Source organism: Leuciscus leuciscus (genome assembly GCF_965113295.1).
Source record: "Leuciscus leuciscus genome assembly, chromosome: 13".
NCBI classification, from domain to species: Eukaryota; Metazoa; Chordata; class Actinopteri; order Cypriniformes; family Leuciscidae; genus Leuciscus; species Leuciscus leuciscus.
In genome coordinates, this window is record NC_138737.1 from 14,794,978 (window position 1) to 14,822,592 (window position 27,615).

At 36.3% G+C, this 27,615-nt stretch overlaps 1 protein-coding gene and 1 long non-coding RNA gene across 3 annotated transcripts in view; one reads left to right on the top strand and one right to left on the bottom strand.

The window, feature by feature from the left end:
* Nucleotides 1-27,615, bottom strand: part of prex1 (phosphatidylinositol-3,4,5-trisphosphate-dependent Rac exchange factor 1) — a 75,272-nt gene that overhangs the window by 23,821 nt on the left and 23,836 nt on the right. Inside the window, exons 5-17 of the mRNA XM_082187333.1 lie at nt 27,164-27,265; nt 26,178-26,339; nt 23,756-23,889; nt 23,462-23,577; nt 20,002-20,151; nt 16,550-16,697; nt 11,435-11,535; nt 10,129-10,232; nt 9,521-9,570; nt 6,135-6,210; nt 5,623-5,695; nt 3,624-3,766; nt 2,090-2,182 (exon numbers count right to left, since the gene is read on the bottom strand). Of these exons, the coding sequence (XP_082043459.1) occupies nt 2,090-2,182; nt 3,624-3,766; nt 5,623-5,695; nt 6,135-6,210; nt 9,521-9,570; nt 10,129-10,232; nt 11,435-11,535; nt 16,550-16,697; nt 20,002-20,151; nt 23,462-23,577; nt 23,756-23,889; nt 26,178-26,339; nt 27,164-27,265 (1,452 nt within the window). The remainder of the gene's footprint in view (nt 1-2,089; nt 2,183-3,623; nt 3,767-5,622; nt 5,696-6,134; nt 6,211-9,520; nt 9,571-10,128; nt 10,233-11,434; nt 11,536-16,549; nt 16,698-20,001; nt 20,152-23,461; nt 23,578-23,755; nt 23,890-26,177; nt 26,340-27,163; nt 27,266-27,615) is intronic.
* On the top strand, nt 3,775-4,481 carry LOC309511960. 2 transcript variants are annotated; one of them, XR_014210833.1, is made up of 2 exons: nt 3,775-4,087; nt 4,144-4,481. It is a non-coding gene; the product is annotated as an uncharacterized lncRNA (long non-coding RNA). The 2 variants fall into 2 exon arrangements; XR_014210834.1 differs by having other exon boundaries at nt 3,775-4,083.

The following is a 27,615-nucleotide window of genomic DNA, read 5'->3' on the forward strand; positions in this document are numbered from 1 at the left end:
AAAGAAAGAAAGAAAGAAAGAAAGAAAGAAAGAAAGAAAGAAAGAAAGAAAGAAAGAAAGAAAGAAAGAAAGAAAGAAAGAAAGAAAGAAAGAAAGAAAGAAAGAAAGAAAGAAAGAAAGAAAGAAAGAAAGGGCAAGTTTTAAAGAAGGGGAGAAAAAAAGATGAAGTGTGATGACTCTGTGGAGAATATGATGGGACATGCTTAATTGCTTCTCCCTGATCTCCAGAGAGCAGAGTTGTGAAGACAGAGGGATTGAATGAATTCAGCAAGCGTGTCCTGGACCAAGACTGCAGATCTGAGCGGCCCATGACACAAGTGTCAGAACATACAGCACTTCTACTCATTCACTGTATTAATCAGCATTACAGTCACGCTCTCATCTTCAGCTGATGCTCCTGTGAGCAGTGTGACACTTTAATATGGACAGAATGTCTTGTGTCAGCTCTAACAGGCACAGTGGGGATAAAATCAGTGGTGGTTTAGATCTTAACCATAATTATCTACCAATCTTCTTCCATAAATATCTGGCAGAGCTGTACAGACTAGAGCATGAACACAAATAACCCTGTGCACTGAAAATAACGCATCCGAGTTGAAGAGGTCCTCCTTCAAATGACACATAATGATCAGGGTTTATTCCCCAAAGGCAGACTTATCAGATTAGATCCACACTACACGTCCAACAAAAGACCTGGGAAACAATCATGGTTAGACGCCAAAAAGAGTCCTTGAGAGATCTGGCCTTCAAGAAGAGTTTAAGAAAGGTGAACACATTATTAGACAACCCCACATACTGGATAAAAATAAATGGACATCTATCAGATTGTATTACAGTAGAGCGTGGCACAAGACAGGGATGACTCCATTTGGTCTTTCCACTATATTTATATATATTAAAAAAACATGTGGACTCTGAATAAGTAAGACATAAAATAAAACGTACACACATAAAATGATTTTGCATGAAAATGATGCGCTGTTATGCAGATATATTTTCATAGTAATATACATTTCACTTCTACATTTACATTAATGCATTTGGCAGATGTTGCATTGCATTGAAGGTATATCATTGATCAGTTCATGCATTCCCCGGGAATCAAACCCATGACCTTGGCGTTGCTAGCGCCATGCTCTACAGTTAATATAACCTTTACATGGGTGAATCTCATTTAAGAAATTTAAGAAATTATATTTTGCAAACAGAAAATGATGCTTTTTGCTGTTGCTATTGTTTTCAGAATAATAACCCTCACAATTATCATTGGTATAATGTACAATTAGTGTAGAATGAAAATAATTTTTACAGTTATTTGAAGAAAACAAATTGGGGTCAGTTTTTATTTTACTTTTATTTATTTATTTTTAATTTAAAGAAATTTTATTCAGCAAGGATGCAAATACATTTAAAGTTACAAAATAATTCTGTTTCAAATAAATGCTTTTCTTCTGAACTTTCTATTCATCCTGAAAACAGTTTCCACAAATTATTAAACAGCACAACTGCTTGAACATTGATGATGTTTCTTGAGCACCAAATCAGCATTTTAGTTGTTTTTTTACTATATATATATTTTTTTTACTACTACCAACTATTAATGGGACATTTTCTTGAGAGGTTTTATGAAATTGCATAGTCCAAATCTATATATAACCTTAACGTTAACTTATGTCAAAGGCCCGGTGCTAAATGTGACTGATGACACTGCAACTCCACTGAATATATTAAAACATGAGAGAAAACAGTGGTTTAGGTTTTGTAACTCTATGGAAGGCTATCAGCTCACATATGGACAGAATTTGGGTGGAAATGCCTAATAAGAAAGAAAACACAGCTTACTAGGGAAATACCCAAATGTGGCAGACTCTGTGGGACTAAAGTCAACCATTGGCATGTATTTTGGGAAAGCTCAGTCAGTTTTTTAGTTATATATATGGGGAAGAGAAACATGAAGAACTAGAGGAATGGAGGAATACTTTCGCGAAATTGCATTTTGTGGAAAAAAAAACTGGCCTTCAATCAAAAATACATCTGAGACCTGCATGCAGCAATGCTCAATTTAGAAGATGTTTGATCAACCTCATACCTCTGCATATGAGCCCCTGGTCACACACTTCACTATGATGGCCTTGTTCTTCTCTTCGATCTCAAACCCATAGTCCTCCTCGTCAGGATGGATCTGTACGGGGACAAAAGAGTCACTGCATCATCATGACGGTCAATATTAGCAGGAGAGTAGGACGTTATTATGATGATTTCATTTGTGCATCTAAGAAAAAATTCAGCAAGTGACAGCACGGAACAGAACTTTCAGGATTCAAATTGTGATTTAGCAGTTCGGTGCCATGCTGAGAGAGCTGCAGTGTTTTTGCAAACGTGTGAACAAGCTACGTATCCTCTAGTCAAAAAGCTGTTTGAGGTGTTAAGTCCGTTCTTCTAAAAATAACTAAACAATAATCTGCTCATATGTGCCACAGCTGCATGCTAATAGGTCAGCTCAGGTGCTAAAGGCTTAATCATGGATCATAACAAGGATATAATGCTCAATTTCTCCACAGCTACACATGATATGGGCTTTTATGTGCTTTTATTATATAAGAGCTGAAGCAGAACATGTTTACCAGCCTTGTAAATGTCTTCCCCTGTTTTATTTCTATCCATCAACCATTATTTTCTCTGAAAAACTGCAGTGGCGTGACGTCAGAGGGCTGGCTGAGAAGGGTAAATCGAGAAGCTCTTAGCCTCTGAACAGAGAGGAGAGAATGCAAGATTTTCATGCATTTGATGGTCTGGAGGAGGAATCTGTCAGTCAATAAGGGATGAAAGAGTAGTTTGTAAAGGTCAGGGTAATTACTGATGGATAAGGAGGGTCTTAATTGGCACGGAGGAGAAAATCGATGCACTGCTGATAGTTTTGCTTGAGTGCGTGTAGTAGCATGTGTATGTGTCTATGAATAAAAGTGGGTGCGTTATAAATGTGAGGTCAGTGGGTAAATTATCTGAATCTGATATAGCTACACAATTTAGAGTGATTGAACTAAAATCAAACTTTTTACAATTAAAACAGAATCTCAGAGAGCATCTTAAGACTAAACTAGTAAATCCACAGTAAATCCACCTAAAGAGGCAGTCACACTACTTTTTTTTTTGTCACTGTCTTTTTACATTTTGGATTTATTATCATTTGTTATACTTAAACTATTAAATACCTTAATAAAAACTAAATAAAACAACAACAAAAAAGCACCCTAATTTAAAGTAGAACAGATATTAATGAACTATCATTTTGCTACAAAAAGATGATAACATAAAATCCCAATGGGACTCAAATAAATCAGTGAAAACAAACAAAAAGCAATTCAAAGCTACATTTGAGAGAAATGACAGGAAAGAGCCTTTAATTATTTTGATGCCCTAGTTCTTATGGGCTGTAAAGGGACATGCAGTATAAACAGGTACAATGCTGTTATTAGAAAAGCTACTGAATTTTGAAAGAAGTTCAGCTACTGTCAAGCTATGGAAAAATGTGGTTAAGTAAGTGGCATTGCTAGTTGGTTATCCCTCAACACTGCTCTCCACAGGGGTGAAACCCCTGATGTGTATGTGTCTTTGTATCTCACCACTACGGATTTGGCAAGGATGTTTTCGATGAGTTTGAAGTCACTGCGAAGCTGTTTACTCTTGGAGCTCGTACCCTCAGTCTCCTCATCGGCATAGAAGCGGAAAAACTGCGAGTCATCCTTAAATTCGCTTTTCTCCAGAACTGCAAGGCAAAGATAGAACTGAATTTAACTGAGAAAGAAAAAATAAACATTTTGCTACTTTTATAAACTGGTAAAAAAAAAACACTTATAACTCAGTGCTGATCATATCGGCTGATGACAAAACGATTTGACAGAGTGAAGAGGGCCAATTGCATCACCCTTCAGTTCACGTTAAAACAACTCATGATATCTGTGGGATTGATGTCTGGGCAAATCTGAGTTGAAGGATGAAGGAAGAGGATTTAATGGGAGGTCTGGTGTGTGCAAGTGCACTGTTTTTCCCTCTCAGGAAGATTGTGTGTGTGTGTGTGTGTGTGTGTGTGTGTGTGTGTGTGTGTGTGTGTGTGTGTGTGTGTGTGTGTGTGTGTGTGTTCAGGAACTTTGTAGGGACAGGCTGTTCTGTCTGTGAATTCCAAGCAAAATATTTTTGAGGATAGTTTTGGAAGTTAAGATCCGACATGACCGCAGAACACTTCTATAACTCTGACAGGAGGCATGTGTCTATGAGCATGTGTATCTCATCGGAAAATTTTCTTTTCCATTATTGTGATAATTTCTGTTCCATCAGAGGCCCCAGATGTTTTTCCAACAGCTGTTTACATCTACAACACACTTATCTCTCTCCATTTTACACTATGACCTCTGGCAGACACATGGAGAGTGTGATGTTAAAAAAGCAATAAGTGTGTGACACTAATGCACTAATTAATGAATTTAGAAAAAAAAAAGAGAGATATATAACACTAGGCAATTAAATTAGCATTATAGAACGGATAGTTCCAGATTGTGACCTGCTGAGCCACATTCGAAGCCATTGTAAAATACTGTATAAACACACACCTGTGACATCATTACATCAGTATTACTATGCCACTATATCTGTGTGTTTCTGTGTCTGAGAGTTGCTTGGCAATCATTCTGCTAAAAATTGCTGAAGAACAACATTACTTGGTGGAATAATTATTTGTCATCAATAAATTGTTGCATTATTGTTGCTGTGTGTATATTTTATGAAACCTTGCCAGGTATGTGCAGTAATCGTTTTATAAAAGCAATTAATCCTGTAAAGCTGTGATTTACAGTGATTTTAGAACAGCTTCACATTGTGCCTAATAACACCATTTAGCTGTTATAAAATCACAGTAAACAACAGCATATTGTGGCTTATTGCTTTATTTTAAAACACAATTAATGTTGCATTATATTTCCAAGATGGCTTTAGTGCTGCCAGGAGTCAAAACCCTTTCTCTTTCATTTTCTCTCGCACACAAACACTGCCACGGTTCAAAGTTTTGCCCTGGACACAACATGTGTTGCAAACAGAGAAGGCCAATAACAACTGCAAAATATGACGTTTTTTTTAAAGATGACTCGTGTAATTTCTTCAATAAACAGTGGCAACTATAAGAAAGCAATACGTAGTCTGATTCCCATGAAAAAGTATAAACACTGTGTCTTTGTGGCATTATCAAAACATTTCTCTGTTTGTTTGAGCAGCCTGATCAGCCCTACACAGCAACATTGCACCAACCAAGGGCAGCAGTTTTATTTTCTGACTGACCGCTAATGTGGTCAGTGTTCAGGAAATCTCGTTTCAAAATCTTTACTTTTTGAAAATTCCATTTAATGCCACTAGAGACACAGAAACTGAACACTTCACCTTTAAAGTAGCAAAGAAACAGAAGTAGTGGCAGCATACATCACCAAAGAGAAGTTTTTTATTTCGCCAGAAGATCAAGTTTATGACATTTTGATAAAAAATTATAAGGCTAAATAAAAAAATAAAAAAAATATTTTAAAAAAAGTCCACTGAAACATTTAAAGTAGTCAACAACATATGTATATAAAGACTGACCATGGTGCATGAAACCAGCATTGCAGAGTCCAACACCGAGGGTCACCGCATCTTCACGGCTTGTGCTGTCACCCTGCAGAAGGAAAATCACGAACAAAGTCACAAAACAATCAAGATAGTGAGCCATGTTAGATGACTTCTGTGTCTGGAACGGAATGACAAAATGGAGCAACTGTGAATATTAGACTGTAAATAATTAGAGATAAAAAAAATAGAGCAGAAATAGTATATCAATTGTGTGCAGAAACCCAAAAAGAATTAATTGAACGATAACTAGAAAGTAAAAAAAAAAGCGTGTACGTTACATTTATTGTAAGTCGCTTTGGATAAAAAGCGTCAGCTAAATGAATAAATGTAAAATGTAAATGTAAAATTTATGTAATAAAGTGGTATATTTCTTTCTCTCTCTCTCTCTCTGTGTGTGTGTGTGTGTGTGTGTGTGTGTGTGTGTGTGTGTGTGTGTGTGTGTGTGTGTGTGTGTGTGTGTGTGTGTATGTCCATCCTCATGTTACCTGTGACACAAGCCATTCCACCAGTTTGCTAGCTGGTACAACAGATTTGAAGGTTTTCAGATGATGATCTCTGTCTCTGTATATAAAGAAGATTTCAATGTTCACAATGTTCACAACTGCCCACATCTACACATTGAATAATGTATATATGACATTAACTTTTTTGCTCACCAGCCACTGTGGCTAGTGGTTTTCCAAAGTTACTAGCCACTCAGCATTTACACTGGCTACAATTTTGACATCAATACCATGGTGAGAAACTGCCCTATAGATATTTTTAACATTATCTTATCATTTGGCAGCAGGTATATTAGGGTGGTGTCACTTTAAGACTTGACACACGGATCCATTATATTGTTACACAATACACACACATACGTTTTCTTTCTCAACTGTTTACATTCACTTAAAACATAACTGACTGTTTACGTGAATACTCGCCAAGACCGGCATTTTGACAATTTTTTGTATTTGACTGTTTAAGCACAATAAGCAGCGAAAAAGAAATCAATTTAGAACTGAGAGGCAGCTTTATGTGCGCGCACTTTGGGTGCGAAATCTGCGGCAATGAGTAAAGTTATGTGCAATATGCGCAATCCCACACCGAAATTCAAGCCCTGTAACAGCAACAACATTCATCCAGCGCAAATTAAACAAGTGAGTGAGGGGAGGAGGGTTTGTGTTAACGCGCTGTCGGAGAGATGAGAGAGTGAGAAAGCGCTGCTGGTATTCGTGCATTTATTCTGCGGAAAATGAGTATTGGAAGCGTTTCAGATATTACATTTTTGACAACACCACATTACACTTAATTTCAGATGCCTTTTTAAAAGACTACAATTGAAAAATGTATGTAAAATTCAACCCGCCAAAATGGCTACTAGGAGTGACTGTGTTAGACGCCATGCTGAAAACCACCCGCATTTGGCACGTGTTAATATATATATATATGTTGTAGACAGTGGCGGATTTAGCAAATTGGGGGCCCAAGGCGAAGGTATGTATGGGCCCCCCATCCGATCTTTAAAGGTGCAATGTGTCATATTTCTGAGGATCTATTGACATAAATGCAATATATAACTATGTTTTCAGTGCATAAAAACCTTACTTAATGAACCGTTATGTTCTTATTACCTTAGAATGAGTCATTTATATCTAGGCCTACATAACCGCGGGAACCCCCTTCTATGAAGATCGACATATTGTGACGTCTAAAAATCACACACTGCACCTTTAAAAATCTTTTTTTTTACAGACTGAATGGCAGGTAAAGGTTGGAGAGGAGAAATAAAGCTTCCCCTTTAAACCTTGCATACACTTATTCTTATTCACACCTAAACAGAAACGTCACAATGTTTACATGGTACAATTTCTGGTAAGCTCTGTTTTTATTTTATTTTTGCTTGACAAATTTCGATTCAATTCTTGTGATTTGATTCAATACTGGCTCATTTAGATACATATTAGGTACACAAGATAGACGTTAATTTTTCTCAAGAAAAAAAAAACTATGAACATAATGCGTTTTAGTAAACAATATACTAAATAAGTAATATAGTAGGCTACACATATTTAGCTAAATACTCTTTATATCTTATTTTTCTAGTCAACTAACATGCTATAGCCTATATTATGGTAATTAAATGGCTTTCCTGAGGTAACGTTATGTGACGATTGTTCTCCAGCTGTTTTACCTCTTTCCACGGTTGAAAAACACTGATTGGTCGATATTATTTATGAATAAGGAATATACTACATTTTGGTAAGTTATTACCGAAGATGATCAGTTCACGTGCCTCTAGGGATCGGTCACGTCACATTACAAGCTCCAAAGGGTATTTATTGTTTGAATTTCGTAATAGAATTGACAGAAACCGAGAGCTGAGATTTTTCATATCATAAGTAATTTAAACTGCTCTGTTTTGCTTCACGATTTTTCTGTGCGTTGGACGTTTGTTGTTCCTAGCCATAAAAAAGTTTGTCATCGTTAGCAGCTTTCCTAAATACTTACAGTATCCGAGTCTTTTTTTTCTTTTATTTGAGACTCTTGGGTAACTTCGAAACTTTTCATTTTCACGTTTAGACTCATCTTGCTCTGTTTGTGTAGTTCCTGTATCGTTAGCGTTGTTGTCATTGTCAGCGGGCATCACAAAACAAGTTTGTTACCTTATTCGGCAATTTGTCCTCCTTTTTTCAGCACCGCTTGGGTAGCTTCGCTTCATTTTTACTCTACTACTCCTTACACTCTGTCACACTTCTTTTTCTCTGTCAGTTTTTTGTCACAATACAGGCTTGTCACTTTCGCAGATGCGTAAGATAATGGAATAGTCCAATGTAGTGAGGTGGGGGGCCCCCTCCTTTCTGCGACTAATGATTTGATGCCATTTTTGCAAATGGAGTTTTAGAAATATATAATTTGCGAAAAGTAAAAAAAAAAAAAAAAAAAAAAAAAACTTAAGCATAAGTTAATGGGGCATTTTGGGGGCCCCTAGGTAGCTCGGGGCCCAAGGCAATTGCCGACCTTTGCCTAATGGTAAAGTCCGCCCCTGGTTGTAGACACACACACATAATTGATATAATGACAATGGAAATGTCTCCGATTGTTACAATTTAATCACTGTGTTAAAGCAGTTATTTATTGATTAAGTGACAAAGGTTACATTAATTAAGGTTGCTAAAGGAGACCAATGATCTGGAAATATCTTCTATTCACTGAGATCTACTATTACCACTAAGTCCCAAGACCCCAGACTGCTCCAGGGTGGTCTGTCCTAGCAATTAGTGTAGTGCAATTAGTGACCTGGACTGTAAGTCGCTTAAAAAGATGAAAAGCATCTGCTAAAGGGCAAGTAACCAACATGTTAGTTGTTAATTTTTGGATCTGAGATCAGAGTTGGTCCTAACTACAGTTCAATGGCCCTTCCTTACTCTTTATGTGAGGCATCAAAGGTGATAGGTGACAGAAAAGCAATACGACTCTGCAATCCTCACACACGCACACACACTTATACATTACACACAGAGACAATGTGTGCAGCTGGTCAAGGTGAATCCATGAAAGACAAACAAGCACATCGCATCATTTAAGACAGCTGAAATTAAGACACTGAAATCAAATTTAATAAAGTTATTGTGTTAATGTTTTTATTTATTTAACAAAAATGTGTTTAATTTAAATAAATTGGATAAACTGCATATATTTGATTTAATTATAAAAGAGATAATAAATGAAGTGTAATGTTACTGTACATGTGCAAGCAAAAGGCGTTAGCAAAACATTTTGTATTAAACTTGAATACAAGTCATCTTATTGCTTTAATGACAGTGAGAATTAAATAATAGTGTTGTCTGTTGAGTGTGAAGTATGGCAGAAAACATGTGTCACTTACTTGATAACAGGTGTGAAGAGACTGTGGAGACGACAGTAAAGTCTCACTCCCTGCCGGACACACATACACTTATTTAAAACAATTGCACCGACAGCTGCACCTCTATGCATTTCATTTACTGTTGTCCTTTTGGAATCACTTCTTAATTGATGTGTTGACACAATTGTTTAACAAGATGTATTAAATGCACTCAACTCAAGATTCTGTTGACTTCAATCTATAAACTGACTGGTTTCAATTGACCAGAACTTAGTGAGCCGCCTAGGAATGGAACCTCATAATTGACTGATTTGAATCACTCCATATAGGCACAAACAGCATACTGTATAAGACGCTTGAATCACAATTTTTTCCAATAGATTTTGATGTTAGCATGTTGCTAAGCTAATGTCACTATGATATTCTAAGACAGATAAAAAATACATGGCACAAACACACAAATTGGGTAGAATACTGCATTTTTTATTATTCTGAACTTAATAATTTTTTATTTATTTATTTCATTTTGTCCACCATCTGAGCTTATCACAAGAAAAATAATATTTAGCCTATAGTATACATAAGATGAGGTAAATATTGTTTTTAGGCAGTATTCTAGGGTAAAATACCTTTGAGATGATGTCCTCCATTTCACTCCTGGCTTTATAAGTGCCGTCATCGTAACGGAAGCGATATAACACCTGCTCGTTCTTGAACTGGTGCTTATCTGACACTATGGCAAAAAACACACACAAAGACTCAATTAAATGTTATGTCATGCTTAAACGCTAAACTTTACCTCAAACATAACACCACAGGGGTGCAACTGAGCTTGTGGTGTGATGCGGAGATTTGTTTCTCTCACTGTGGTGACGAATCGAAGTGAGTGAGTGCCATTGCTACACAACAGCCTGTCTGACCTCTCCTTGAATGCTGCCACCATTATTATTGATTGACTGCCTGAGCCCTTATACTTGGATTCATCACTCCAATCATTTCTGGTGTTTGCCAGTTTTCACTGTCACAATCACCCGGCTATAATGTAGAGGTATGATGCTCCCCAAATCTCAGGCAAACACTGCACCTCATGAATTATTCAGAAGAATGTTCACTACCAGCATTTCAGGTCATGTTACTATCCAGACTGCCGATCATCTGTAGGGGATCTCAGTGAGTGCTGGCCAACAAGAGATACGTGCCAGATTTATAAAGTGTAAATATGTCAAATAGTGATTTTTAACAGTCCAACGTTTGTATAAACAGTTAATGGATTGTGGTTAATTTGCCAAGACTGTATAAAAAAAACAGAACATTGACAACAATTTAATTTTGGCGATGAAACCAAGCAATACACAAAAACATGTTGATGAAATATAAGGGGGTGGATGAGGTTAAAAGAGGAAAAGATAAGAGATTCAAAAAGAAAACACAGAGAAAGAATGATAGATTTATATATAATAAAAAAAAAATAAAAAAAACATAACATGGCAAAACAGTTGAATTTTGGTAATGAAACCAAGCAATACAAAAAAACATGTTGATGAAATAAATGGGGGTGAATGAGGTTAAAAGAGACACACAAAAAACAACGAAAACACAGAGAAAGAATAATAGATTTTAATGAAGTAATGACGCTTACAAATAGCACTTTGGAGTTACCAAGTTACAATGATGGGTCACAATGGTTGATTTTTAGCGTCCAGTATGTTGACCGATTAGTCAACAAGCTGTTCATGCAACCAACCAACTGTTCGATTTTAAAAATATGTGAATTTTACACATCCAAGGATCAAATGATATTCCCATGGTATTTACTATATTCACATCTACATAGCACCTTAAAAAAGTTCAAAATAATACCATGATTTTACCATGGTCCATGTCCAATAAATCAAGGTAATACCATACTTCTTTTAAGGGAGAACGTTCTCTTACCATGATGGATGATGCCGTTCTCCAGGAGAGCTTGACCCAGGTTGATTCCCTCCTCAGCCTTACTGATCTCTCCACTCTCCAAGAGCCATGAGACAAATTCACTGAGGACACACAGAGACAACAGTTGTATCAGTCTGCACATAACACAACACTCCACACATGCTAAAGAAGGGATTTATGAGCCACTAGTCAAAGGTACTTGGGAACTTGGATTCACTCAATCCTTTAGAGTGACTGGTCAGAACTGGTAAAAAGTTCACAAAGGACACAAATCAAGATGATATCAAGCTGCATTCCACTCTGTTAAGGTCTTAAAAGTTCAAACACCAGGGTTCACTTCACATATAGCTTTAGTTTTGAAAAAAGGCTCTATTTGTCTATACACACACACATTTTGTTTATATCTATGAAAGAATATATAATTATATCTTAATTTTTTTTTTTTTACTAATCTTATTTTTGTTTACATATATAGAGCATAGTTTGGTGGCAGTAAAAAAAAAAAAAAAAAAATGTTAGCAGGGATGCGTTAAATTGATCATAGGTTACAGAAAATATATTTAAAATGTTATTTAAAATAAATGCTGTTCTTTTTAACTTTCTATTCTTCAAAGAGTCCTGAAAACAATGCATCATGGTTTTCACAAAAATATTAAGCAGCACAACTGTTTTCAACACAGACAATGAGAACAAACATTTCTCATTAATTTTTTAATAAGAACCCAATCATAATATTAAGCATGATTTCTGAAGGAACACAGTGACAATGAAGACTGGAATAATGGCTCCTGAAAATTTATAGAAATTTATTAGCAATTGCATGTCTGAGGTGATTGTGTGGCGACTCCAACGTTGTGTGTGATTATATGTGTGTGACTGCTGCGTGAGAAACTGTAAATCCCATTAGATTCAGGGACAGAAATAAGCAATGCGTAAACAGTTATGACGCCTTAAAGGGAATGTGAGAAGGGTGTGTGTGTGTGTGTGTGTGTGTGTGTCCTTGAAATGTTGAACGACAACAGCGAGGGTAGAGGGGTCGGATGAAAGGATGGGTTAACAGATGGAGCAGGAAGAGAAGGCACCCCACATTCACCCAGTATAGTAAGACATTCATATCTCACCTGACAACTGCTCTGCCCTCTACATCTCCTTCAAATCAGCTGACCACATGCACAACTTCATGAACTCTTTTTAAATACTTAACCTTGATATGTCATTACCCTTCACAGTCAAAAACTTCACAGGGATACAGATTTCTAGATAATACAACTAACTTAGGCCAACCCGGAAGTTTCGCATCACCCTGGTTCCCTCGACAGAAACCAAATAAGATTTTTCCATTGCCTTTTGGATTATTGCAGAAAATAAGGTCAGTGACTAACAAAAGTGTATGATTTTCACACGTTTTGTACATCAATATAAACTTCACAAATGGGGTGAATTAATTAGTTTATGTAACTCATTAATATTCTCCACAGCTAATGCACACAGAGCTCTCTCACGTGTACATGTGTGAGAATATTCTTACGCTTGTATCTAGATCTGTCCGATTTTTCCATTGCCTTTTGGATTATTGCAGAAAATAAGGTAAGTGACTAACAAAAGTGTATGATTCTTATACATTTTGTACATCATGATAATCTTCACAAATCAACAACTTATGAAATTTGAAACCTAAATACTGAAATAATCTAAATCTAAATGTAGGAAAGGCCTTTTTTTTAGATAAGATAAGTTCTTTTTTTTTTTATCACAAGTGGGATAATACAGCTGTATTTTATGTTGTATAATAAAACGTGAAAAAAAATCTTGAGCTTGTGTCAACCACAGACATATTACAAAAAAAGCAGCACTTAATTGTCCCTTTGAAAAAATGAGCACAGTTGTGAATAATAGATGTGGATTCTGTGTTTTGGTGGTAAATGTCAACTTCCTGAAACAAGTGCACATTTTTCTTATATTTGAAGACTTTTGTACAACATTTGACATGCCCAAGTTTTATTACAGCTAGACTTTGCATTCAGAAACTATAGGTCAAATAGTCTTCTGGCCCACACATAAATCAATTCGACTATTTAAAGTATCTTTGATAATGTTTTATCTCAAGGGGTTTTAGATGGTACATAGTAAATCTTATGCGAATCGGACAAAGGCACAGTTTGAAATTAGCCTAGAATTATTTTGAAATGGTTTTCAATCAATTCAACATGGTGGAAGAGGAAGGCAGCTCATACGGTTCAAGAGTTATTAGCAAAAATGCATGTGTATATCTAAGCAGTGGCTGGGATTTGCAGCCATTGTGTCAAGTTTGTGGTCTTTGCAATTACAATATCAAACACAGTTTTATAGCAGAAGAATAATGCTACCACAAAAGAGGAGAATGTAAACAAATATTTAAAAAAAAGGTTCTAGCTGCTGCTTTGACCACACACACAAAAAAAAAGAGATGACAATGTCAATAAAAGGATAGCAATCACATAATCAAGCCTTTCATACAAAATGCAAACAATAAATGTTTATGATGTGGTTATGTGGGTTATGTGGAGATCTTACAGACTACTTCCAAAGCCTTTATGTGCAGTTCTGCAGAGGAAGTTCACAGAGGAGAGGGCAGTCCGGCCCATGAAAGAGAGCAGTGAAATGAAACAGACAGTGAGTCTGCTGTGATTACATAAGTCTCTAATTCAGATTGGCAGGAAAGGGAAGGGGTGGAGGTGGGCGTCCCTGGGGTGAATTAATTAGTGTTTATGTAACTCATTAATATTCTCCACAGCTAGCGCACACAGAGCTCTCTCACATGCTGTAGATGCGTGTGAGAATTTCCGTACGCTTGTATCAATATCTGTCCTGTATTATGCATGTACTGTATGTGTGAGTGTGACAGAGAAGGATATAATGAGATATTGAAGTAATATAAATACAAGCTCAATTACCACAGAAAATAATTTTGACTTGTCCCTCAGTTTGTAAAATAAATAAATAAATAAATAAATAAATAAATAAATAAATAAATAAATAAATAAATAAATGCATGTTTAGATTATGGGTATAAAATCTAAATTGTGAGGCTTGCATTTCTTTAATAGCACTTATATTAAGTGTAAAAAACTGTTCTGAATGGATGAATTTCCAGTTATGCATTACCATTTTCACCCCATCATTCAACCATCTAAAGTAAACTGTCCTTTTTTGTATCCTTGCAAGTACTATGCTAAAATGACAGGATTTATCGGTTCATGACATGAGTTGAATAACTGGACAAGGATAGCAAGTGATTTTATCCTTGTCTCATAAATGCAACTTGATTTTGCAAACTGATGAACGTGTCAAAATGATTTTCTGTGAATATAGAAAGCAGATGATTTCAATAGAGCTTAAGTTGTAAATAACCAGAAACATTCCTTTACTGCTTTGGCCATTTAAAGCTTTTTACCACACCAATAAATCTTTGCTTTAGGTCATTGCAGTAAGTTTAAATGCATAAATGAAATCTCTCTACAAAGTACTCTCTACAGTACTTCAGAACTTGTGATGATGTACGGATCAAAATCTCACCATATTTTGAAGTAAATTCTTCAAAATAAGCACAATGGGGAAAAATAAATCAACAGTGGCTCAAGAAATAGCCAGAGATGAGAGAAAGAGCCAGAGTCTGAGCAGTAGCAGAGCGTTTGTCCACATTAACAGCTGAACTGCTCGGCTGTTCTTGGAAGGAGTGGGATTGTGTTTTATTCTGAGAAGGATGCGCAAGCCAGCGAACAACAGAGCCAATCACAGCTGCTTTCACCTGGACCACCGAGGCTGAAACGCTTGAATAATTGTGTTCTGAGGGAGCCATGCGAAATGTATCCAGTCAGGTGTTGACAGGACAACAACAGCACAGCTGAGGCTGTGAGGCCAGCGACTGTTTGCTTTTTAAGCCACTTCAGCGGAAGTGCTACTTCAACTGTATTTCAACTACAGTCAAGAAAGCCTTTTGAAGAAAAAAAAAGCTACCTAACAAGATTCTGACGTAAAGCAGCTAACTACATTGAAGCCATTTAAGAGGGACATTCGTTTAAAATATACAAATCACAACATCAAATGAAACACTGCTGTTTGTAATCAGCAGTAATTAATCATCAATATTTTATGTAACTTAAACAGATCATTTTAAATGAAATAAAACTAGGAAACTTTCCAATGTTTATAATTGAGTTGGAAAAATGGAACAGTAGCATTTAAGCTTCAATGAATTGAGCTTAAAAATTATTCAGCTATTCCATTGAATCTTTCCTCCTTTTTTGTAAGTAAAGTATTGTTACTCACTGGCTAAAGCAGCTTGTGACTGTAAAAAGCTAAACTATTTTAAAGCACCTGGGCAACTGAAATATGTAGTTAAGTTAGCAGCATTGCTACTTTGAGTTTCTTATTCCCAACACTGCTCAGCAGCAAGGCCCTTCCGATTTATAAACCACCAAATGAGGCTCATATCTGAACTTGTGAATTTTTGCGGCCTTTTAAACGAGATTGCATCAATATAATCTCTTTAAATGGACCACAGGACAGTGCTTTTTTTCTCCTTATCTACTAATGCAGTGCAAAAAGAGAATTTTAATTGGTGTGAGGAATCTCTCCTCTCAACTCCCAAACACACACACACACTGTATTTGGAAGTTTAATGGCGTACATAGCACTCATTGTTCATTCATGGTGTTGAAAGACTGGGTGAGCGAGCGACAGAAAGAAAGAGAGAGAGAAAAATGAAGAGAGATGCACAGAGAGAAAAAGAGAGAGAGACTGAATGCAGATTTCTCTCTAATGAAGGTTTTTTTTTCACTGGGAATGTCTGTGTCCAATGGGGTGCTTGGCAGTGAGCTTGGGAAAGCATTTACAAGCGCAAAGTAAGTGTGTGTGTGTGCGCATGCATTTTCATTCATACAGGGGCCTCTTGGATTAGGATGACTTGCAAGATATTCAGGAGACAGTCAGATGGCGTAAAAGCAGCCGAGGGAAGGTGTCACACTCAGCGCGGACTGAGCCAATCACCGGCATGGGAACTGACCGGTCAGTAAGGAGAACCCATTAGTCTGGACAAGAATCTCTAAAATACATTACATAATGCTCAAAACTTACTTTCCCAAGAAGCATTTGGGCACAATGGTGAGTTTCCTGCGTCGATCTTTGATGAGGTGGCGGCTCTTGGTCATCATCATATGGTACAGCTTCTCTCCCTTCTCTGCGATCATGACGTAGGCATCACGCTCCATCCCGAGCTTCAAACCTGCCAAGCAATGAGATAAAAGAGTCAAGAACCCTGAATAAAAGCAGAAAAATCAACAAGAAAAAAAAATTTGATTGAAATTTGTACATATTTAAACAATAACATTTATAGATAATAATGTATAGTAGTAATAATGTATAGTAGTAATAAGATAATTTATACCAAAAAAAAAAAAAAAACTTAAGACCAATAACATCAATGGGCCTTATTTATGAAACAAAAGCTAATTGTTAAACTATATGGTCCAATTGCAAATTAGACAATATTGTTTTGTTTTTTGTAAGTATAATTTATATATATAAAAAAACATTTAGGAGCAATAAAATCAATAGGCCTCATTTATGAAAAAAATGATTAATTGTATAACTGTATTTTTTTGCAAAATCATTCTAAATGTAAATTGTCGCATTCAATGCAATACATTTATTTTTAAAAATTTGAATGGATTTATGAATGATTTTTGAAAAAAATTTCATAAATTAAAATCACAACTTTTTTTCCCTAGGTCAGCTGCACCTGTAACCCAAGTCAGATGTGCACAAATGTTCATAGAAAATCTTGCATTTAAAAAATCTAATAATAAAGGTCTTATTTGACAAGATGTCTTAATAATTAAAATAAAAAATAAAAAATAATAGCAAATTCGCTGAAATTATGAGGGATGAACTAGACTTTTATACTGTTCTACTACATAATTATAGTTTATTCCTCAAGTGTTACTTTCAAGCTGTGGCGGGTGTTGCTGTGTCAGTTAATGTTTAGGTGAGGCTGAAAGGAAACACTGGTTTAACTGATTTGATTATAAGGTTTGTGTTCACAAGTTCACATGCATTCTGCTATAGAGGTATTTTGGTGGGCAGAGGGCTGGGTCGCAAAATTGGCATCAGCATTCGACATATAAGCCACACGCTTTACACAAAATAAAATAAATGGTTAAACTACAACACGAACTGAGTAATATAAAAGAAATGGTTATCACACATTACTCAGGACAGGTCCAGATCACACCAAGTGATATGATAAGAATAACTGTGGTTAACAGATGCGACTCTAGATGCAGAAAATGACCTTTACCATAGAGTTTGCAGTTTCCTGAACAGACCTGAAGAGAACAGCGCATGCTAAAAACTGTGCAATAGTGCAATGCCACCGATGAAAACAGCCTAGTTTATATTAGCAGTGCAGCCAGAGTCAAGCTATAACAGGAGCTTCACGCAAAGGTTGCCTAAAAAAAAAGCACTTTGTCAGTCGTCCGAGGCATTTTGCTTGTTGCCTAATGCAAAGAAAAACTTAAAACAACCCTTCAGTCAAGGCAAACATTCAGGTTTTTACCATATATTTAAACAAAAGGTGATGTTAAAGAGAGTATCAATGGGATTGCAGCTGATGGAAGCGTGCTCAGATGTGGCGGCAGCTGGCATGGCTCTCATTCAGAGCTCTTTACTGTGTCTGAGAGCCCAGAGAGAGGGAAGCCACCGGCAGCTGCAGCTCTCGCTCACAAAGACTTTTTTGAGGAGGTGTTCGTGGCAGCTGTACGTGGCTCCAATTCAATCAAGTCTCAGGAAAGAGGCAACACATCATTAAAAATGGCTCCTCAAAAATGACCCTGCTGACGCGTAATTTCCACCTTGGCATCTGAAGGTCTGATGCTGAATGGCAATTTTAGAAATGAGCAGACCTTCATTTCAAACCCCAAATCTTCCTGTTTTTGTCCTCATTTTGAACTGCCGATTTCAATCAGTGCACACCAACATGAAACCTACGAATGCAAGAATAACATTAAAGAATGTTCACTTGCTTTTTTAGCTAAAAATGTAATTTAATTTGCATAAATTTAAATAAATGTATTTAAAATGTATATTTAAAATTAAAATTTTAATTATTAAAAATTCTTAAAACATTATTTAGTTAATTATTTAAAATTATTATTTTATGTTATTTGAGTATGTAAGCATGCTCAACAGAAGCGTTCATTTGCAATGCATTACTCAAGTTTGTGTTTGGGTACTTGAGAGAAATATTTTTCTAGTCTTAGAATTCAGATGACCAGAATTTCTGAATCGGAGGTACATTTGCACGTCAAATATTAATCGAAACGTGTAATTCAACGACGTCTTTGTATAGAGAAACGAGTGGGTGCTGGCTGAAGACTCGGACGGTCAGAGAGGTGTGACTGATGTGGCACCTGTTGGAATGGGCTCCGATTTCAAACGTTGGAAACCTGATACGCACCATAAAACTTCTGCTTTCATCTGACATCTCAGCATAAAAGTGACGCTCTCGCTCTACCGCCAACTTGCACTGCATTATAATACTTTGGCTGAGGACTTTGCCTTGGACACTGGTAAGCTGATCCTACAGACCAATACTTCATGCTGAAACATAAGAGCCGTGATCAGAATGGGCTCTGTGGTATATTTGAGGTTTAACTGCTATGATCATGTGACCTAACAATCAGAACAACCCTGTAGTACATCACACAGGCCTCAAAAGAAGAGATAACAAGAACAGGTGTCCAGCAGAGGACAGGTGTTCCATTTCGCAACAGAACAGAAGAAAAAAAATCCACATAAAAACATTAGGTACAGCAAATTGCAGGGTGCTAAAATACAAAGCACAGTGGAAATGGGTTCATTGTTATACATTAGGAGGTGTACATATTTGCTTTGACAATAATTTAATCCAATAATTAGTCTTTACTAAACATTGTGACTAGTACTGGCAATTGATTAATTCTTTTTCAAAATATTTTCAAATCGTTTTCAAAATAACTTAAATTATTTTATAATAATTACTTAGTTAATTATTAGTAAAATTAGTTGATTTTAACATTATTACTTGCACAATAAATATTTACCAAATGTTAAATTGTAAAAATATGTTAACAGCCTACTGGAGTTGCATCATGTATCCGAAATTCGGTAATGATTTTGTTTGATTGATCTGATTTGATTTCATTGATCCTTGCTTGTATAAAAAATTAAAATAAATGAAAAATAAAAGTTACTAAAGGGACCAATTTAAAGGGATAGTTCATCCAAACTTTTAACTGATTGGCTAACGACATTCTTCACAATGTCTTCTTTTGTGTTCAACAGAAGAAATCAATTCATACAGGTTTGGAACAACATGAGGGTGAGTAAATGATGACAGAATTTTCATTTTTGGGTGAACTATCCCAGTAATGCACAGAAACGCACAGAAAGTACACAATGCATTTTAAAATGTTTTACATTTAACTGGTGTTATTTCATGATTTTATGTTGCATACTCTAAAATGACAAACCAGAGTAAATCCACTCACTCTCTCTCTGTTCACGTTCCTTCAAAATGGCGTCTAGCCATTTCTGCTTGTCTTCAGCGTTCTTGGCCATGCACACAAACCACTTGTTTTTGGCCGTGTTGTGAATCTTCCAGCCACTGGTCACCGTGTAGTTGTTACTGTGATAGTCCGCTAGAAAGACAATGAGAAACATGAACATGAAAAACAAGTACATTTATTTGTTTAAAGCCAAATAAACCAGATTAATCAATCAAAATCATTTACGTCTTTTCCTCTTACCATTACTAAATGAGTTACTGACCCAAACACAAATGCTGACACTGATAATAAGATTTTCTTCAACAATCTAGAAGCATTAATGATGTAAAAAGGTTCAACTATCCCATTAAAGAGGAATCGTTAAAGATGCATTTCAGCATCTCTCCCACCATTAAACCAAATCCTGACAGAGAGTTTAGACTGGGGTTCAGACAGTTACTCATAGTCCAATTTTAACCCAGATTTGACAGCAGGTAAATTATATGGAGAAATGAATGAGGTATGGAATAGGTAATGAGCAGTGGTTAATGTTGAGGTAGTATAAATAGACTTCTGAGCACTGAGAGGATTTGACAAAGGCTTTTAGCTCACATAAAACTGGAGAGAATTTATGAGTAATCGCATTTGGCACATAAGTCTGGCTCGGTAATAAACACCACTTAAGCATTATCCGATTGTTTTCCAATTAAAACAATAGCTCAGTCAAAACAAGCAGATCAAATTGCCATGCTTTAAATATGAGAGCGATGAAGAAACATGGAGTCATGTGAAAATACGGAGCGGGATGTTGCCGCAAATGTGAGCCATTTTATAATGGTTTCAAATGTGACTCATTCAATAAGAACTATACAGTCAATGTTTAAGTGTTATAGTTTTACTGTTTTGAGTCATTTGTTTTTCACTCAATAGTTACATAATGTGGTACTGCTTTTGGACAATGTTTGTATGTATGTATTGTATGTATATACTTTAGTTCAATATTTTTTTTACTGGAAATTCACTTAAATGTATCTAAAATGTTTGGGAAAAAATAAATTTATATAACATACATTTATTTTTACATTTTATATACCATTATTATGTGAATTTCCAGCAAAAATATTGACTGGGATGTAAAATGACTCATAGCGTGATATAAGATTTTGGTCATAACTCCCTCCACTTTCAATCAGTATTTATCACTACACTGCCTTAAAATCTCTCTTGAAACATCACTATAAACATACAATTAGGATGAATATCTGAAATTCAAACACATTATCTTCCTCACCCACAACATGGGAGTCGTTTTATCTGTAACCTTATCCAAGAAGGCAAAACGCATCAGCTAAATGATACATTTACACAGATGTGGAGTGTCATGTGACACAAGCCCTGATAAACATGACACTGAGAGGGACTGAAACACACGTCTCACATTGGCCGTATCAACGTGCACGTGTGGTTTAGGCTGGTACTTTGAAAGCCCTATGGCTTGTTTTTCAGAAAGGATGTTTTTCTTTGTGGCTCAGAGAGAAAGAGAGAGAAGTTGCACTTCCACTCTGCTACTTAAGGTGTGGTGAAAGACTAAGAGCAAAAGGTGAGAAGAGCAGCCGTTACTTCCCCTGAGTGTTTAATTTCATGCTCGGCCTGACAGCTGAACGGCACCTTTGACGACGGCCCCTTGGCGGTCAGCTCAGCGGAGGTGCTAAATACGAAGTGCTCAATTCTAAGAAGCCCTGCGTGATCTTATCGTCAGGCCACAGTGGCACTAATTTCTACTGCAAAAGCTGAAGTTCCCTTTAAATGGTTTTGTTTGTTGCTTGTGATGTTCATAAGCATCACATGGTGATCAGATGGAACAAACAAGTATATCACGCAGGAAACTCCGTAACACATCCCATGAAAAAAGTTGCTTTGTACGCTAGTGTTCAAAAGTTGAGGGTCAGTTTTTTTAGAAAGAGAGAGAGAGAGAGAGAGAGAGAGAGAGAGAGAGAGAGAGAGAGAAAGAGAGAGAGAAATATGAACTCTGAAGAGAGAGAAATTAATACTAATATTTAGCAAGGATGCATTAAATTGATCAGAAGTAAAGACTTACATTGTTACAAAAAGATTTCTATTTTAAATAAAAAGTTAATTTGAACTTGCTAATTCAGTATCCCGGTTTTCACAAAAATATTAAGCAGCATGACTTGTTTCATCATTAATAATTATAATAAATGTTTCTTGAGCACCAAATCAGCATATTAAAATTATTTCTGAAGGATCATGTGACCCTGAAGACTGAATTAATGATGCTGAAAATTCAGATTTGCCATCACATGAATCAATTGCATTTTAAAATATATTAAATCATAAAATTGTATTATTTGTTATTTTTAAAATCTATAAATATTCAATATTACAAATAAATACAGTCTTGGTGAGCACAAGAGAATTCTTTCAAAAACATCTTACCAACCCCCAAAAAATTTGCGGTAGGAAATATTTGTATGACAGGGCACAAACCCAGTAGTTTAAAAAAACTAGTGAGCTGCACGGGAGACTTGAGTTGAATATTTTAAATATTTGAATAGTCCTTAAAGCCCCACTAGGTAAGATTTCCGTTTTGGTCAAACAACGACCCCTAGAGTCGCTGTGGAATACTTGTAATTAACGTTACTGTCGTAAATACCACTCACGCAGCAGTCTCTTCACTCACGGCCTGATCCCCTGTATACCGGTCCCTGTTCAGTCGGATGGAAGCTATAACGAGTGGAAATAAGGTGTGGCCCCTTTAAGAGCTGCGCGCGCCCTGTTGAACTGGCAGTCTGTATTGTATGTGCGCCTCGAACACCCCGTAAGCGGGTTGTTTCTGTTTGATGCTCATTCTTGTCCTATTTTTGTCTATCAAGTAATGCTGTGGACGGTAGAACATGTGACAGACAGTTACACGAGTTCGATTGGGGAATAAACACAACGCGTTACAAATCGTCGGACATCGAACAAGCACAGCTAGCCTCTGAAGATGTCTACTAATCCATCAACAAGAACGCCAGGTGCTTTTTAGCTCACACCAACGAGTGAAAGCTTGTCCGAGTGATGTACAATATAAGCAATATAACGTTATTTACAAGTCCAACAGCATGTGAGGACGTGTTGTGGGAAGTGAGGTAGCCTTTGCCGTAAAGCAGTCGAATTTTGTAGTTCTTTTTGTGCTGCTCGGGTTACTACCCGAAACCCGAAGTATTAAAGTACGATTAAAAACGATACAGACCCCGTCAGGCTATGGCAGACGTGTCATTCAACCTATTTTAAGTCGATGTACCATCACAAGAGTCTTGGAAATATACTATGAAGGTTGAAAAGTTACCTAGTGCTGCTTTAACGTTAGCATGATGCTAAGCTAAAGACTTAATACTCCAAGCAGCACAAAAATACACCCCCCCCCCCCTCACATACACACACACACATTAAAACCTACCAGTTCCGTCTTCCACATTCTCGACCTCCATGACCTCTGTGTTGATGCGGCCTCTGAACACATACTGCGGCCCGTTGATGGATTTCGTCCTTTTGGTGGATTTCTTCCCTGAAACTCTGGATTTTTTAAAGAGTGAAAAAATTAGACAAGTATTATTTAGTTTCTACATATCTACCTGATGGTTTTGTCAAGTGTTTAACCATAACACACTCCAATACATTGTTTACGTAATTAGGTTACCAATTTCAGTAGACGAGATCAATTGATAACTCAAAAGCATCTAAAAGGCCTTACCGGGATTTCCTCTTGCAGTAGACTAGGAGGTTGTCAAACAGAAAGAAGACTCGTTCCTGAATGTTTCCAGCTGATATCTTCAACAGATTGCCTTGGAGCAGCAGTTCTGTGCAAATATCGGTCAAGTTTGTCCCCTGGAAAATGAAAAACGGAAAGAAAGAAAAAAAAACATCTTTACATGAGGCAGTGTAAGATTTTTCTGCTGAGTAATTCCACTTTGAATGTTTTAGTCAAAAGTGTTTAGCTGCCCGTGTTCATGCAGCGGAGCTAAAAGCAGAAAAAAATTTAATAAATAAAAAAAATGCTGCCATCATTTATTCAAACTAACTGCTTAGTCGATCATTTCTTTCAACAGGTGGACATTTTCCTTGTGTTTTATTAACAGTGAGAGTGTCTAATTTAATTTAGAATAATTACAATCTGGTAATTAATCATGGCCTTCCATGAGAAGAGCAGCCTCTCCTCACTCCCACTTTGCTTCCTAACTGATTAAATGCAAAACAAAAAAAAACATAAAAAGCAGCGACCCCTCTCTCTTTAAGGGGATGGAGGTAGCCAGACAGGTTTTGGTAACACATACTGTGTCCTGTTCAATATCCAGGACCATTACAAATTGATTCCACCCCGACGCCGCAGTCCGTGCTGACTCTGTACAGGATGTGATTTTCTAAGCTTGGCAGGTGTGGGCGTGTGTTTGATAAGCATAAAGCAGACTCCATTTTCTCTGCTTAATCAATGGCGTGCCCAGACGGGTCAATTAGAGAGATGGGAATCTGCTTCCCGCTTGTTCTGCACTATTTACCTATAAAGGTGAAACACTCTGGTCTAAATGGAAACTTAATGCATTTGCTTTTAAATCAGACCACACATCCTAAAACGCTCTATATCCGAAGTGAAATACAGCCTGCTTTTTAAGCTCTCGTTTTAAATTGCGTTAAATGTTTAATGTAATCTATACATGATCTCAGAAGCATTGAAACCTTTAATTTACTCGCCCTCATGTCGTTCCAAACTCATGTTACTTACTTTCTTCAGTGAAACACAAAAGGAGAAATGTTGAAGAAAGCACTTGCTGCTTGTTTCATTATAATAAAAATGAATGGAGATCCAGGATGTCGAACTCCATTATGACCCAAAAAAGCACCATAAAAGTTTCATAAACTTAGTCCATATCACTTCTGCCCTATAATCCAAGATTACTTCACAAGTATTATGAAAGTTTTACCGACCTTTTGTATAGAATTTTGTTTTTATTCTTCTCCTTTTGTAGTTCGACAGCCTACATTAACGTTTATTATATGTTAAATAGTATCCAACCCATTATTTAACATTATTTATTTTGTGTTCCACAGAAGAAAGAAAGAAATATGGATTTGGAACGACATGAGGTTGAGTAAATGATGACAATTAAAAAATTTATGGCCAGACTATTCATATATACAAATTTCAGTCACACTTCAGTTTAGGGTACGATTCTCACTATTAACTATTATTAACTATGACTTTTGCCTCTAACTCTCAATTACTGCTTATTAATAGTTAGTAAGGTAGCTGTTAAGTTTATGGGGTTAAGGGATGTAGAATAGTCATGCAGAAAAAGGCATTAATATGTGCTTTATAAGTAATAAGCAGGCAATATCCTAGTCATATGGATGTTAATAAGTAACTAGTTAATAGTGAGAAATGGACTCTAAACTAAAGTGTTACCCACATTTCAAAATATGATTAAATAATCCCCAGCTTGTCATGCTTTGCGGGGATCTTGAATGGTCACAGAGGAATGAAGGGACTGGAAAATAACAATAGAAAAAAGAATGCACTGTATGCACTAAATTGTGAAAAATGTTTAACTATCCAAGTACACTTAGGGCTACAGAAAATGCCCCACTTTGTCCAACCACTCAGTACTGCATCAGATAAATCAATAAAGAGGGTTAATGGACAGGTCACAAAGAGTGAGAGAAAGAGAGGGTGAAGACAAAGTAACTATGGTATAGAGACGATGATGAAAAAAAAGGAGGCGGGGAGAGACAAGCAAAGAAAGCAAGCAAAGAAGTCCTTAAGAGAAAGAGAGAGAAGAAGGGAAAGTGAGTTTGTGGTGGCACACTGTTGCATGTTACACAAAACTAAAGGATATCCATGGTAACGGCCCTTTGTGTTAAGACTTCCTCTTCCTGCTTGCGATATGGCCTAAGAAAATGTCATCAGCAGACACTGATCATGTCCACATCAGTGATTCTTTTGAGGCTTCGCTTAAAAATTCTTATAAACACAAATCATACTGTCAGAGGAACTTCCCTAAATAAAGACGTATTTTTAAGATACAAACAACTGGTTCTGGTCTGTTCCTTTAAAACCATCAACCAGGAAACAGTCACACAAAAATAAGCACAATCTATGACAATTACAAAACATGTCTCACCTCCCAGCCCTCTATGTGTGACTGTAGTATCTCAAGAGCCTCTAGTTTCTCCATCTGTCGCTTGGTCTCGTTGATGTTGCAGCACACCGCTTTCATGGCCTGCAGGGCCTCTTCTACCGCGGGGTAATCTGAATGCTTCTTAGGGGTCCTCTTCAAAAGTTCCTGAAGGGCAAACAGCAGGTACATGCTTGTATTACACAGTTACACATCTGCTGATATGCTTCAGATACTGTGCACAAGAGACTATTTCAAGTCAACATGAAATCAATATATTGTCCCCATTTTCTTTTGAGATATAAATTCCTGGTTTTATTCGCAAGATAAATCATTTGTAATCACACTGTAAATGTACACGACCGTTTGGGGTCAGTAAGATTTTTTTATTTATTATTCTTTTATTCAGCAAGGGTGCATTAAATTGAAGAAAAGTGACAGTAAACACACCTAATGTTAAAAAAAAACTATTTCAAATAAATGAATTCATTTCTATTCATTAAACAATCCTGAAAAAAAGTATCCACAAAAATTAAGCAGCACAAATGTTTTCAACATTGATAATTATAAGAAATTGTATGTTTCCTGAGCACCAAATCAGTATATTAGAATGATTTCTAAAAGGATCATGTGACACTGAAGACTGGAGTAATGATGCTGAAAATTCAGCTTTGCATTACAGGGAAAAAAATTACATGTTAAAATATATTGTATTTTTTATCAAATAAATGTGAGCTTAAGAAACTTCTCTTTCAAAAACATTTAAAAAAGTAAGTCCCACCCAACAGTTTTTTCTCAAATATCCAATTTTCACATTTGGGAAGTAAAATGTGTTGCGAATGTCATTCCATGCATACTTTTAGGTTTGCTTGTCTTGTCATACATATATATAGCTGTAGCTGCGTTTTATGTAATATGATCAGAATGTTGTAGAGTAGTATATACAGAATAAACAATATAACCCATAATGCACTTGCTTGAAATGTCCATACCTTTAGTAGCAAAGGGTATTTACAGATCCTCTGGATGGGAGAGAGGAGATACCCTTCAAGAGGAACATCTGTGCTCTTCTTACCTCCCAACAACATGAGGTGCTAAAAAACAAACACATGAAATTATTTAAACTGTGTAACATCCCTTTAAACTTATTCATATTGAAAATACAGTGAGTTTCCATGGAAAGCGATGAATGGCACCATCTCACATCCTGGTTTGTACAGTTGAATAAGTTTGGGTATCAGTTTCACTTCAATAAGTTTTGGAGATCAATTTATTTCCTGTGGTAAATTGATCAACCACTGATGTTTATTTGTTCTACTCACTAATGAAATCTGCATCAGGGTTACAGATGTGAAACTGATATGTGACAAGACTCATGTGTGAAGGATCTTCATCAGAATATGATGTAATGAAAAGGACTGGACTTTTTCTCTGAAAATGATAT